The 13,705-nt window shown below is 39.3% G+C and overlaps 2 protein-coding genes across 2 annotated transcripts in view; one reads left to right on the top strand and one right to left on the bottom strand.

The window, feature by feature from the left end:
- The window catches only part of cttnbp2 (cortactin binding protein 2), a 247,184-nt gene extending 246,071 nt beyond the window's left edge, over positions 1-1,113 (top strand). The window contains exon 23 of the mRNA XM_039761402.1: positions 283-1,113. Within this exon, the coding sequence (XP_039617336.1) occupies positions 283-540 (258 nt within the window). The 3' untranslated portion in view covers positions 541-1,113. The remainder of the gene's footprint in view (positions 1-282) is intronic.
- A 1,610-nt stretch (positions 1,114-2,723) lies between these two features.
- The window catches only part of cftr (CF transmembrane conductance regulator), a 135,151-nt gene continuing 124,169 nt past the window's right edge, over positions 2,724-13,705 (bottom strand). The window contains exons 25-27 of the mRNA XM_039761403.1: positions 11,204-11,376; positions 7,405-7,510; positions 2,724-4,214 (exon numbers count right to left, since the gene is read on the bottom strand). Coding sequence (XP_039617337.1) covers positions 4,014-4,214; positions 7,405-7,510; positions 11,204-11,376 — 480 coding nt within the window. The 3' untranslated portion in view covers positions 2,724-4,013. The remainder of the gene's footprint in view (positions 4,215-7,404; positions 7,511-11,203; positions 11,377-13,705) is intronic.

Below are 13,705 nucleotides of genomic sequence, written 5' to 3'. Positions count from 1 at the left end.
AAACGTTGTGATTCTTATCTGCTTGGTCAACATCTCCTGAAAATTAGAGCCGGTGGTAAATCCACATTTGTTAATCTGCTGACGTTCCAGGAGGTTGGAATTAAAAATAAAAAAATAAGATTAATAACAGTAATAGGTAGTGTAAATGAGTGAGTGACTTGATTGTTCTTCTGGTGTGAAGGCTTTGTGTCCCTCCCGTGTTTCCTGACCGTCCACTTTGGCGACTTTAAAAGCAGACCTTCTGGCTCCTGCTGTCTGACGGAGCTTTTCCCTTCTTTACAGGTCGGTGGCTGTTTTGCGAACACCGATGCACCTGGGATGTTAAGCAGCAATAAAAGGACAAGTGAATCAGGGTCCGGAAGATTAAAATCCTTTCTGCCCGTACCGATGAACAAAAATGCCCAGCACACTGACCTGCGGAGCAGAGGTGGCAGCAGCGGCAGCAGCAGCAGCAGCAGCAATACAAGGCAATTAGAAATAAATAATAACTCACCAGATGAGTCGTGGAATCTGCACAGTGGTTTGCATGAAAACAAGTAAACTTCTTAAATCTTTATATAGACAATTTTTAATTTGTCTCCATGTTGTAAAGTAGAATTATTACAGCCTTTGTAACTGTTCTTGTTAATGTATTTGGTACACTGTATTACATTGTGTATTGGGGACCATAGAATATTATATACAAAGTATTGAAATAAATAAAAATCAAAAGTGCTTAACCAGCTCTTGCCTTTCAGGTAAAAATGTTTTGGGTCAAAGTGACAAAACAGACCGTTTTTGCTATTGAGATATTTACCAATATTGAAGTGTTAAGATTGTTTCAAATGCTGTTATTAATCAGGGTTTTACCAAATGTGTAAATAAGAATTTAAAATGTTATATAGCGTGGTGTTAGTGGCATTACATTTGTACAGTAAAAGAAGTGGGAGGGGGTGTCGGGGGGGCAAAACAGGAAACAATATTGCACATATGTTTGTAATATGGAGATCTAGGTTCATCAATTTTCACTTGTTTCAAAGTGAATGGAATGTGGCAATAAGTAGCGTAATTGCAAACACAAGACATTTTCTTTCAAATGTAAGCCATAATAAACATTTTAATTATCCACATGTACCTGCTGCATGGATGCCTCATGTTTTATGACGTTTTCGAAACTGCACATTACAGCAGCAAAGGTCAAGCCATGAGCGTTTATCTAAAATAATGTGTTATCCGTTCATGCCATGGCAGAGTGGCAGCGAAAACATCAAAAAGCTTCAGCGGAGTAGCCATGGAGAAGTTTATTTTATACGGTAGATGGTGTAAACCTCACAGCATGTGGCCTTCAGGAATAAAGGAACTGGTGACGTGGTTCTGACATTAGTTGCCGCAGATGAATGCTTTCCCACTAGCATTCCTTCTGCTTCCTTTCTTGAAACAATATGTGAAAGGTTTAAGAGCTTAATCGTGGGAAGGACGAGAAACAACAGTATTAAGGGAATTAGAATGCTCAGCGTCCCCTCCATTTTATGGACCCATTTTGTCAGGCGGACATTGACGAGACCACTAAATCCCCAAAGTCAAGCCCTTCTCGTGATTGTAATTCATTGTGTTTATCAGAGGCTCCTATTTTTGCTTGCATTGTGTCAAACCTTTCATTTATTCAATATTATTTATTGATTTGGTCTGCCAATTTCTGCCTGGTTCTGTCTGTAATGATGAGGCTGGAGTGCATCTGCCTGTCCACATAATTCACTATCCGAATTGCTAGTTCTGTTTAAATCCTTGACAGATTCAACTTTTCACGTCACCTAATGTGCTAAAAGCTCCTCAAACCACCACCTCGTGTTTTCTGTGCTGAAGCCAGTTGTGTGGCCATTTGCATTATGTCTTCATTCTTCTCAGAAGCTTTAGGGAAGGTGAGTGATGTTGCATTCTGCGTCCGCATCTAAAGCCTGATGCTTTATAATAAAGCGCCAGTATATTATTGTTGCACTAGCTCCCTAGTCTTAACCAATTGGAACAAAGCTTGTGAATTTGCGCTTTTCCATTTTTTCTTTTGTTATTGCTCCCAGTAATTTTTTCACAGTAATGCATGTTAGGCCAGATTGCCAGTAGTCACAGGTCTTCTGTTTCTCCTAGTTTTCATTTCATGGTTCATGTTTTCCTATCTTACACGCCACACATATTGTCTCAGTATTGTAGCATCCCAGCCCTCCTTCGTCACGCTCACATTTACTTCTTCAGTGTAACTTAATCTCAGGGCATCCAGAAAAGAGCCACTCGGACACCAGGGGTACACTTAGACACCTAGCATTAACAGGCAGGGAGGTGGACCCCAGAAAGCCTCCTGTAGGTGGCGTTGCTCTTCTTATATCCACACAGTGCAAAGCACGATGTAAGTGATGAGCAGGAACGCGCTTTCCTGTATTTGTGCTTGGTGTGGTTCAACATAAAATGACACAAGTCATTGAAGTTACGTATATTTTATTGTTAAAATATAAAACCGCTTGCTCTTTCTGCCCACATTTAAAAGTACTGTATTAAATGGAAGACTGGGCGTGAGATTTCAGGTTTGAAGTGGTTACATACTCGATTCTGTAAACTCAAGTGACAAGATGAAAATAAACTTTGTTTCATAACATTTTTGTGGTAAACAGCTATTCCGTAAAACAAAAAAATACATATATTGAAGTAAATGTACAGGCAGTGTATTAAAAAAGTAAAGTACATCCATAGAAAAGTAAGAAAAGAGAACACTTAAAACACCAAAGTAAAAACAGATTGCAGATTTCAAACACACATCTGGATTAATTGCAAGTAAATATTTCAAATATCATTTTGTAGTATCTATATTAAATAAAACATTCCTTTTTTTGTTTGCATAGAGTAATATCTGTTTTGTTGATATTCTTTCTTTTCTTACAAATTTTAAAAATAGTTGTTTTTCTACATTATAAGCTTTGTTCCTGGCTAAAAAAAAAAAACCTGAAAGAAAAGTTACAATTCTAGGCCAAAGATCAATTCTCCAGTCCATAAACAATATGAATTCTCCTGGGGCGTTAAATAAGTTCAAGTGTTATTAAACATTCTGGCGTCACTGTGGCCATGAAGGACCTCCAAAACAACTGACTGTGAATAACACCGAAGGGGGTGAAGAACTCATGTGAATTTCGTACCACAGATGAATTTAAAGTGTTTACGTTATTACAGTGAAATACATTAAAGGTTCTTTATTGTTCACTAGAAAACAAGAAGATGATTACCATCTCTTTTTCTTCTAAACACTGCGTCATTGAAAAAGAAGTATGGAATTTTAAAGCTTAAAAGAGTGGTAGTTGCATGTAAAGCTCACTTTATTTTGATGTAAGCAGAGAGTGAAAAAAAAAAAGTAGCAACTTGAGGTGAACCACCAGCAGATCATCTGAAACATCCAATGTAACATTTCCAACCCACTTAACAGCCGACGTCAGCCAACGCAGTGACTTCAGATGCAGAGTATCGCTACACTGCCGCCACACATACTGAAGTGGTGTTTGTTCAGGAAAAAGAAACAGTGAAATCACGTTTTCCCAGGAAAATGGTGGAGAAGGACCAGGACAACCGTTGCACCAGCCTCCGTGGGAAAGGATTAGAAGCACCTCCTCTATTGGAATTGCAGACAACACTCACACAGACAAGTTTCGGGTATCATATGATATTAAATGTTTCGGTTTCTACACATTCTTTTGAACAGGTGATTGAGTTTTTTTCCATGTTTTAAGAGATATTACATTTGAACATTTTCTGATTACCCAGTATAATGAGACCCTGCAACAGTGGGGTAAGAAACACAGCCATCTTTGCAGAAGCGAGCCTAGCAGGCTGATGGGAAGTCTGGATAAAAATGTCCATCTTACAAATCTAAAAATATACATAGTGTGTGAATGTTGTTTAAGTCAACATGATGCCACAAGCTCCCAACACATTTCAGTGATATTTCGTGAGAAGGTGAGACACAATCGCCGTTGTGTGATCATTAGGCGACATGCTGTTCACAGTCTCGTTTCCTGGACATCCTCTTCTGCTTCTTCTTCTAACGCCATAATTTTTGGCCAGCGTTTGCTGGAGTTTCGCCTGTGTAGTGGGAAAAGCTTAACTCGATCCGCAGCACTCATTGCCTGTTTTAAAACGCTGGTTTCATTGAGGAGCTTTTGAATGGAATCGTACTGTTTCACCCTTTTCCCCTCAATCACCTGTGAAATAAAGAGAGGACAGGCTGTTTAGGGACAACTTTAAATAACGTGCAAAATGACAGGAGCAATGGACCACCTGGTGGACACAAGCAGATACCTCATTTCCTTTGGGTGGTTAGGTTAGATGAAACATTACTGTAGGTCTTTCAATAGTAGTGCTAATGTTTTCATGCACCATCTGTTGGAATGAAAAATGCATTGCACTTTATTAGAGCATGCATCACAAAATAAGGTTCAATAGATGGGACATCACTAACATAAACACTGAATAACCACCAAAAGATAGGTATTGGGTTATTTATATATATATATATATATATATATATATATATATATATATATATATATATATATATATATATATATATATATATATATATAGGGTGGTCCAGATCTAATTATGCAATTTTCATTACACTATAACTTATTAAGTTTGTTACATAAAAATTCACGCGAAAAATCCCGGACCATTGAAAATTGTGCGAACTGACTTCATGAAGAATCGTCTGGAATTGTCCCCGCATAAATGAAAGTCATCCGCACGATCTGGATCTGCATAATTAGATCTGGACCACCCTATATATATTATATATACCGTATATCTTCTAGTAGTGGCCGGCTTCTTATTGACGGCCGTTTCCAATAAACGCCGGGTTTGAAGAGATGTCGCGACAAATAGACGCCGGTCTCTAATAGTAGCCGGTCTCCTCTAAGTGCCGGTCTGTAGTAAACGCCGATCTCCAATGACCCACCACCTTTTTTGTACACTAATCCTCTTTTCGTACCACCTGGGCTACCGTCCTCCTGCAGTGAATCATACAGTAAGTACCTTTTCGTGTCAAAAATGTTTTGTCGTCGGATGCTATCAAGGAAGCAAGAAAGTCAAAAAGAAATTTCTTTGTGTACATTTTGCTCTTTCGTCTCCACGTCAATCATAACCCAACAGAGAAGGCAGAGGTGACGGGAAGAACATGAAAATGCCATCTTCGACACGTTAATCCTGATAAAACATTACTGCGCAACAACAAGCAATGGGAGTACCTGTATTGCCATCACAAGAAGGGGAAGATGAAGAAGAACTCGCAAATAACGAAGCAATCATTACCTATTCAGACGACGAGTAGATGGTAAGTACTGTACTTTATTGTATCTTATCCAGTCTCATGTCGTAATGTATACATATATGCATTGCATTTCCTTATGTTCCGCAGGGGACTTGTCGGGTTGATGAGCACTTTTGTGCGAAATTCGGACTGGTGCAGGACAGTGCTGGTGGCATCATTGGCAAGAAAGTTGACGTCTACCGTACCTGTTTTTCATGATTACGGTAGTACCGTACTGTATACTGCTTTAATAAGACCGTACTGATAATTTCATTAAATCCTGAAATGTTCATCCGGTGTTGTTGCCTACATTTTGTGACCGTAAATACGGTACCATAACGTATTTTACTGCCAAATGAACCCTGTTTACCCATCACCATGCTGTCTGTGAGGCGAATAATAGCCTGTTTCCAACAACCGCCGGTCTCTTTTAAACGCCGGGCCATCCGAATAATTTTTTGAATAAACGCCGAGGCTACTATTGGAAGATATACAGTATATATATATATATATATATATATATATATATATATATATATATATATATATATATATATATATGCAGTGGGCACCACTGCTGCCTCTAAGTAAGGAGACACAGGTTCGCTTCCCGGGTCCTCCCTGTGTGGAGTTTGCATGTTCTCCCCGTGTCTGCGTGGGTTTCCTCCCACAATCCAAAGACATGCAGGTTAAGTGCATTGGCAATCCTAAATTGTCCCTAGTGTGTGCTTGGTGTGTGGGTGTTTGTGTGTGTGCCCTGTGGTAGGCTGGCGCCCTGCCTGGGGTTTGTTTCCTGCCTTGCGACCTGTGTTGGCTCCAGCAGACCCATGTGAACTTGTGTGTATGTAATGCTTAGAGAACAGGTTTCCCCAAACTGGACGTTTAGTCTTATGTTATATACTGTCGACTCCATTTTGTTCTTTAGTTGTTCAATATATGCTATTGTTGGATGCCTGCTCAATGCTAGCGGGACAGTACATTAAGTACATTAAGCAGTTTTGATAAAGAAGGAATGCATAAATGAATCTGAATTTCAAATATTCCTCCAACAAATGTGTGATGAGTTTAAAGTCAGGTGACTCCAGAAGCTGCTGTATTATTATACTGCCTTCACAGTCCTGTTATTGAATAATTCTAGAAATTTTCTGGCCTTATACTATGAATGTTATCCTGCTGTACAAGTTCCATCACGATTGGGTAGATCAGTGCCATGACTAGATGCACCAGATCAGCAGTTAGATCCAGCAGCGGCATTTCAATTCTGTTTTACTCGTATCCAGCGGCCATTAAAACATTACACAACAACCACCCACCTGTATTTTTAACATCCACCAGGATGCATAGCTAGACTACAATATCATGATCTTTCTGTCAGTATGGATTATCAAAAACCAGGACTCATTAAACCAAGTGATGTCTTTCCAGACTTCTACAGTCCAGTGTCTGTGACCTTACCAGCTTGTCTTTCACTGACTGGATCAGAACTAGCAGTATAAAGTGCTTCTGGTCAAAGCATTCATGTCTGAAGGCTACACTTAAACAATGAACTGTATAAGACAAGGTAAAATTCCAAAAATATTGTAGGCTTCCTAACATAAGCTTTTTTCTTATGTCAGATTTTAGTTGTCAGTGTTTTTTCTTCTTTCTTCTTTAGTTTAATGACAGTGGAATTATGAGAGAAGCAAAGTTGTATTGAAAACAAAACTGGACAAATGCATTTAATGCATGGGCCTCTAACCATGTATGTGTTCAAAAAGCTGTTTTTCAAAGGAGATTTGTAGGTTGTGTCATTTGAAGGTTCAAATAATTCTGCGCTTACATTGCAATTCTGTTTTCAGCCTTTTTCTTTAAAAAAAAAAAAAAGTACTCTTTGAATCTGTCATTTTGGCAAATAGTACAAAGTTGCTGACTTATCTTCCATTAGCAGCACGGTGTTTTATGGGTAACTGCGGGAAATGCAACAAGCAATTTAAGACCAAACAACCTAAACATTTGTTAAGCTTAGCTTTGTCAGAGATCACTCAAATGAAGCAATCGCAGATATCATTGATCCGTAACAATAAATAAATCATTGAAAATCAACTTACCAGAAAAGACTGACATTCAAGCATGGTTTCTATTTTATGTTCAGAGAGTATCACAGTGCAGTCAGTAAAAGCGTGTTTCAGGGTCTTTCTGATAATCTGAAATGTTCTGTAAAGAATCAGACATATGCATTAGGCTCTGTCCGCTACAGTGAGAGGGAGTGAAGGTAAAAAAGAACAAACCGACACAAAGAAATGCAGAAGTGCTCCTGTTTTAGCACACTGGTTTACAGATTACCAAAGTTACTGCTGCACCAGTCCACCCCTGGATGAGGAGCTGTGGTAATGGCAGCCACACACCACTAAACAAGCCTGCCACTTTAACAAAGGGGAACCTAGTAAAGCATTAGATGTTCTCCATCATTTTATTGTCATTTTTATGAGTGCTATTCATTAACATAATGTGACACGAGTACAATGTACCGTACATCAAGATCATTCACGCTCTACATTGACCTGGTATGCGTCCTTTTGCATTGCTAGCTTGCCCGATTTCACTCCATTCCAAGAACCAACACAACCTTCTCTTTTTCAGGACCTTAAGGATTTTACCTGAAACTACAAATAAGTGCCCCGGTGTTTTTCTTTCATATTAGTCAGCCTTTCTTAAATACGGCTCTTCTTGTTCAACAGCAGGTTCAATTTTAGATTTTTTCCCATATGATTTCTACTTACTAATAAATAATTTATTTGGAGATGGGATGAATGGAAGGATTGTACATATTGAATGGAAAAAATAAAATGGTATTAGCAATATCATTTGAAAACTGAAAGTGATTTAATAAAAAATAACTGAGCATCTTTTTTCTCTAAAAGGAAAAATGGCTGATGTTATGATTATCCATTAACAAATACCTGACGTGAAAATTGCAGTTATTTTGGATGATGTACAGTACCTTGGCAGCTGTCATACTTGATCGAACACACCGCCTACAGCTGCCATGACAGAAAAGCCTAACTTTAGCTGAACAGCATATATGGTACAGTTCTATAAAATGATTGGGTATGGCAAGAAAAATAAGAGCACTACCGATGATGGCATTTGAATTAAGTGCTCTGTTAGAAATAAAACAGAGACCTGTTTCTGTGTGTATTTTTGTTTCCTCTGCACATTCTTTCTTTTTCTCCTCTTCAGCCCCATGCAGGCTCCTTTATCCTGTAGCTGCCTAATTAGGTGCCGCTTCCTCTGTGGCATCATTGAGGTGTCTGACTGATTCACCCGCCTCCGCAGGTGTATTTGGCATGGCCAGCCAATGAACCATGGAGCAAAACACACTCACGCACACCCACACCTGATTGGAGTCTGCACCTTCTCGGGGCGCGATTATTTATTTAAAATTGGCCACTAATTTCCGAGCCGTGGACCCACTATACCCCACAGCCCAGTTCAGTGAGCTAGCAGTGTGTTCATCAGAACTGACTCCCAACATTGTTCTACAAGCTCCTGGTACTTTGCACATTTCCACTTATTGGCTTCTTCCCAGAGCACTGTTAGCACCACCGTGACCATTTACTTGGTGGCTTCTTCTGGGAAGATCATCATGTCCGGGCGGAGATTTGTAAGCATGATGTTTTCTAGGAACCTCAACTGGTTGCCCAAGACCACACTTAGCTGCCAGTCAGAAGCCTGTCCTTGTTCTAGGATTAGAGTGGGCCTTTTGGCCAACTTTGACAAATGAGACAATTTTCCTTGCCAAACGGCAATGATTAGTGGCATTGATGGCTGTGGCAGCATGATCCACAACTGCCTTTAGCCCATTCCAGATTAGACAACTCTATATACTGTATTAGATTGGGCACAGTGGTGACTTGGTGGCTAAGGTTGTGTCTGCGTATCTGGAAAGTTGTTGGTTCGAGTCCCGTTCCTGCCAGAAGAGATCCTACTCTGTTGGACCTTTGAGCAAGACCCTTAACCTGAAAATTGATCCAGGAGTGCTGTACAATGGCTGACCCTGCGTTCTTTATTAATTCCTAATAAAGTATATCAAAATCAAATAATATATATTAGTCTAATCTGATACGTATAGTGTTCACATACAAAGTCACAAATAATATTATAAGTTAAATTGAATATTTATGGACTGAATTTAAATATCACAGGCACCTTCACTCACCAGCCTAAAACGATCTCCTCATGGCTCCGCACATTTTCACTGGTAATTCCAGTGTCTTTCCCACAGACGGGCACATTAGGTTGTGACTTTATATTGCTTGGACATGAGTGAGTGTTGTTCTGTGGCTAAGTGTCTCCTGTGATGGTCTGTTGCCCTTGTCCGAGGTTCAGCCTTATTAGTGTCTGCTGGGATCGACTCTGCCACCCCATGGCCTTGTAAGTCGACTCTTTGTACTGTGAGAGCCAAAGTGACAACAAATGGAAGACAAGACTTCTATTTCACAAAAACAGATTTTAGTGCTGTTGTGGGACAATTCCTGGGTGCTGGCTATGAAGTATAAAACCTCTAAGGAGACTTTAATCTGCTTCAGGGTCTCCTTGCAGTGGCTGATATCCCAGTGCACTTCAAGAATGTATTTATATACTGCTTTTCAATTATATCATTTATTGTTTATTTTTTCAGTAAAATTCACAAAAAGGTAAAAAAAAAAAAAACAGAAAACTATAAAGACTGAAAAAGCACTACACTAATCATGTTCAAGGTTAATGAAGTTTTAAATTGAAATGGAAATGAAAAATACTGGCTAGCAAAAATACGCATTCCCCATGGTCTGCTTAGGAATTCTTCAGGGTAGCTCTTTCCTTGGGACCACTGCTGTTAGTTTTACAAACAAGCATATTCTAATGCTAAAACAGGTCATGGTGTTACGAGGCGGAGACAAGCTAAAATTAGAAAATGGGATTTATTAGAAAATGGAACAAACCTTAACAAAACTGATCATGTCATTTCTCAATGTAGTCTCCACCCTTCTCACCTGCCTGGAAGTGTCTAGATTCAAGCAGAATAAAAGGTTTTGTCTTGTCCTCACAAACCACTCGGGCACTGAGTTATTGTTGAACACTACATACTGAGGGGTACTACAGTCACTAGTTAAGTTACTGTGACTTGCTGGAAAACCAACGTGAAGCCTGCTATTCGATCCAAGCAGCAGGGACTACTGAAGACAATGCCAGTATACACACTGCTAAGAACACCAAGACTTGTGTGGAGAAACTGAAGTTTGAGGTACTGCCACATCCACCTTATACCCCAGATTTGGCACCATGTAATTTCCACATTTTTGGGCTGCTAAGAAAATATTTGGGTGGTCGTCGAATCAAGACAGATGATGACGTGAAGAAAGTGGTGCACGAGTGATTACGAGGACATGACAAAACCTTTTATTCTGCTGGAATCCAGACACTTCCAGGCAAGTGGCGCAAGTGCATTGAGAAGGGTGGAGACTACATTGAGAAATGACATGATCAGTTTTGTTAAGGTTCGTTCCATTTTCTAATAAATACCATTTTCTAACTTTAGCTTGACTCCCCCTCGTAAAACCATTCTCTCTGTTGTGATTCTGCACTAAATGAGACTAGTCTGTCCCACTACAACAACATTGTTTTTCTGGAGCACATTTTCATACAGGGTTTCAGGCCACCTAGCGCCCCCCACTGGTGATTTGTGCTTTCATTCAAACATCACAGGAGGCTGCACTGGACTTTGATCAGGTTATTACAGATTACTATTAGATTATTTTGTCTTCGTTCTTGTATGACATGGCTCACATGTTTGGGTTTTGGTTTTCTGTACGCTCAGAGACACCTCTAAAGCAGATGTGGTAACTTCTAGGCAACAGCAGAACTTACATTGGATCCAAGTGAGCGCTGGGTTCATCCAGAAGCAGGATCTTGGCTTCCCTCAGAAATGACCGAGCCAAGCATAAGAGCTGTTTATGGCCACTGCTAAGCACATAGCCTCCATCGTCCAGGACAAAGTCCAGTTTGCCAGGGAACTGTTCAATAACAGATTTCAAACCAACCTAAAACAAATCACAAATCTTTATTTATTTTTAAAATTCCATAAAACATTTTCAATGCACACAGTGATATCATGTTGCTGTCAGCTTTGCCATAGGGCCACTGAAATCCATGTTAGCATTATATGAAAACAAGCAATGCAGCAATTAACACGTGATGCATCCTGGGACAACCTTTTTGGGAACAAATCTAAATAAAGTATAAGAGTAAATGGGTGCTTTTTAGATTTAATCAATGTTTCTAAATTTAATAAAGAATGGGCTAAATTCCTTCATAGTGATGTGACATTTATTCGCAGTCATTGCAACTAAAAGGGGGTACAAAGACTTATTAAGTGTATGGGGGCAATTGTTTTCCCCACACAGTGTTAGTCGATATTTAATAAATGTTGTGGTATGAAATTTTGGATACAAGTTGATAAATATGTTGTATGTCTTTATTTGTAACTTAGACACAGCAATGTAATATTAGTGTTACATTATTGATAAGAACATCAGTCTTTAGGACTGAGTCTTTAATTTTATGACAGGGTCGGGAGAAGGGCCTCAAACCGGTTTGGCAAGTGATTCTCTGCTGGACTCTCTCAGTCAACCTCAACGGGAAAGTCAATCTACTTCACCTTAACACATGGTATTGGGGGCAGGTGTGAGACCAGTGTGTCGCACCAGAATTCTATTGGTCTAAAGTTGCCTGTTTGGTTTTAACTCAAAAGCCATTAAGTACCATGAGGCCCTATTGGCTGTAGGGTTTGGACAGAGATCTATAAATTTGCTTGCTTTACCCCTCCTGCTCTCCCTTACATTGTCATCATGAAGGAGCAGCTCACACACCATGAACTGAAAAGGACAACACAATGAAGAGAACAGCTCAGCAGCCAAATTGAGACAGTCATGACCAAAAGCTGACCAAAAATGTCTCTAGTTAGGTATCAACTAACAAGCCTGTGTGCCGCCTGAAACTACACATCAACATTTATCAGGTTGTATGGTTGCCAATATTCAAATGTCTTTGCATATTGTTATTATTTTATGATTATTACCAATAATACATTGTTTAAATTGTAACTTAACTCCGGCTTGTCTTTTACTACACCTAATTACCTAAGGTTATAGATGTAGAAGGGAAGATGGGGAGAAGTTATAGACTACAATAGCTTATAAACAGTGGTAAGTCTGTGAAATTTGAGGCATTCTGACAAAGGCTACACAATAAAGAATACAAAAAGGGAAAGTAGAGTAATAATAAAACTCTACCAAGACAAAACAATAACTTGATTCATTAGGTAAATTAAACATGTTAACAAAACCTTGTTCTAATATTAGATTTTTGTTGAAGGCCTGACCCCCATCCAAACATTTCAGTTATAGAGGAAAACAGAAAGGGGGCAAATACTATGAATGGCCCTGCATTTTCTCACTGGAATCAATTGAATATCATTATCATAATTTTTGTTATGTGTCTGGCTAGAGTAATGGTAGCAGCATACTGAGCTGGTTTGACCGGGCCTACCTATTCTCAGCAACCTTAGGAAGTAAAAATGTTAGGTTTGAATACACAATGGGCGGTCAAAAAATTGAGAGTACACCTTATGAGAAGGATTTAGGAGTCATTGTGGACTCTAAGCTATCGACTTCCCGACAGTGTTCAGAAGCCATTAAGAAGGCTAACAGAATGTTAGGATATATAACATGATCTGTGGAGTACAAGTCCAAGGAGGTTATACTCAACCTTTATAATGCACTGGTGAGGCCTCATCTTGAGTACTGTGTGCAGTTTTGGTCTCCAGGCTACAAAAAGGACATAGCAGCACTAGAAAAGGTCCAGAGAAGAGCGACTAGGCTGATTCCAGGGCTACAGGGGTTGAATTATGAGGAAAGATTAAAAGAGCTGAGCCTTTACAGTTTAAACAAAAGAAGATTAAGAGGTGACATGATTGAAGTGTTTAAAATTCTGAAGGAAATTAGTACAGTGGATCGAGACTTGTATTTTAAAAGGACTTCATTTAGAACACGGGGACACAGTTGGAAACTTGTTAAGGGTAAATTTTGCACAAACATTAGGAAGTTTTTCTTTACACAAAGAACGATAGACACTTGGAATAAGCTACCAAGTAGTGTGGTAGACAGTAAGACGTTAGGGACTTTCAAAACTCGACTTGATGTTTTTTGGAAGAAATAAGTGAATAGGACTGGCACGTTTTGTTGGGCTGAATGGCCTGTTTTCGTCTAGAGTGTTCTAATGTTCTAACCTCTTCTGGCACTTCTTAGAAACACCCAGATGCTGTCATAGCAAGAAACAATCTCACCAGTGTGTTCTGCATCTCTTAGCATG

This window comes from Polypterus senegalus, chromosome 8 (assembly GCF_016835505.1).
Source record: "Polypterus senegalus isolate Bchr_013 chromosome 8, ASM1683550v1, whole genome shotgun sequence".
Lineage (NCBI taxonomy): Eukaryota > Metazoa > Chordata > Cladistia > Polypteriformes > Polypteridae > Polypterus > Polypterus senegalus.
Note: the sequence above shows the minus strand (reverse complement) of the source record. Positions and strands in the feature narration are given on the sequence as shown.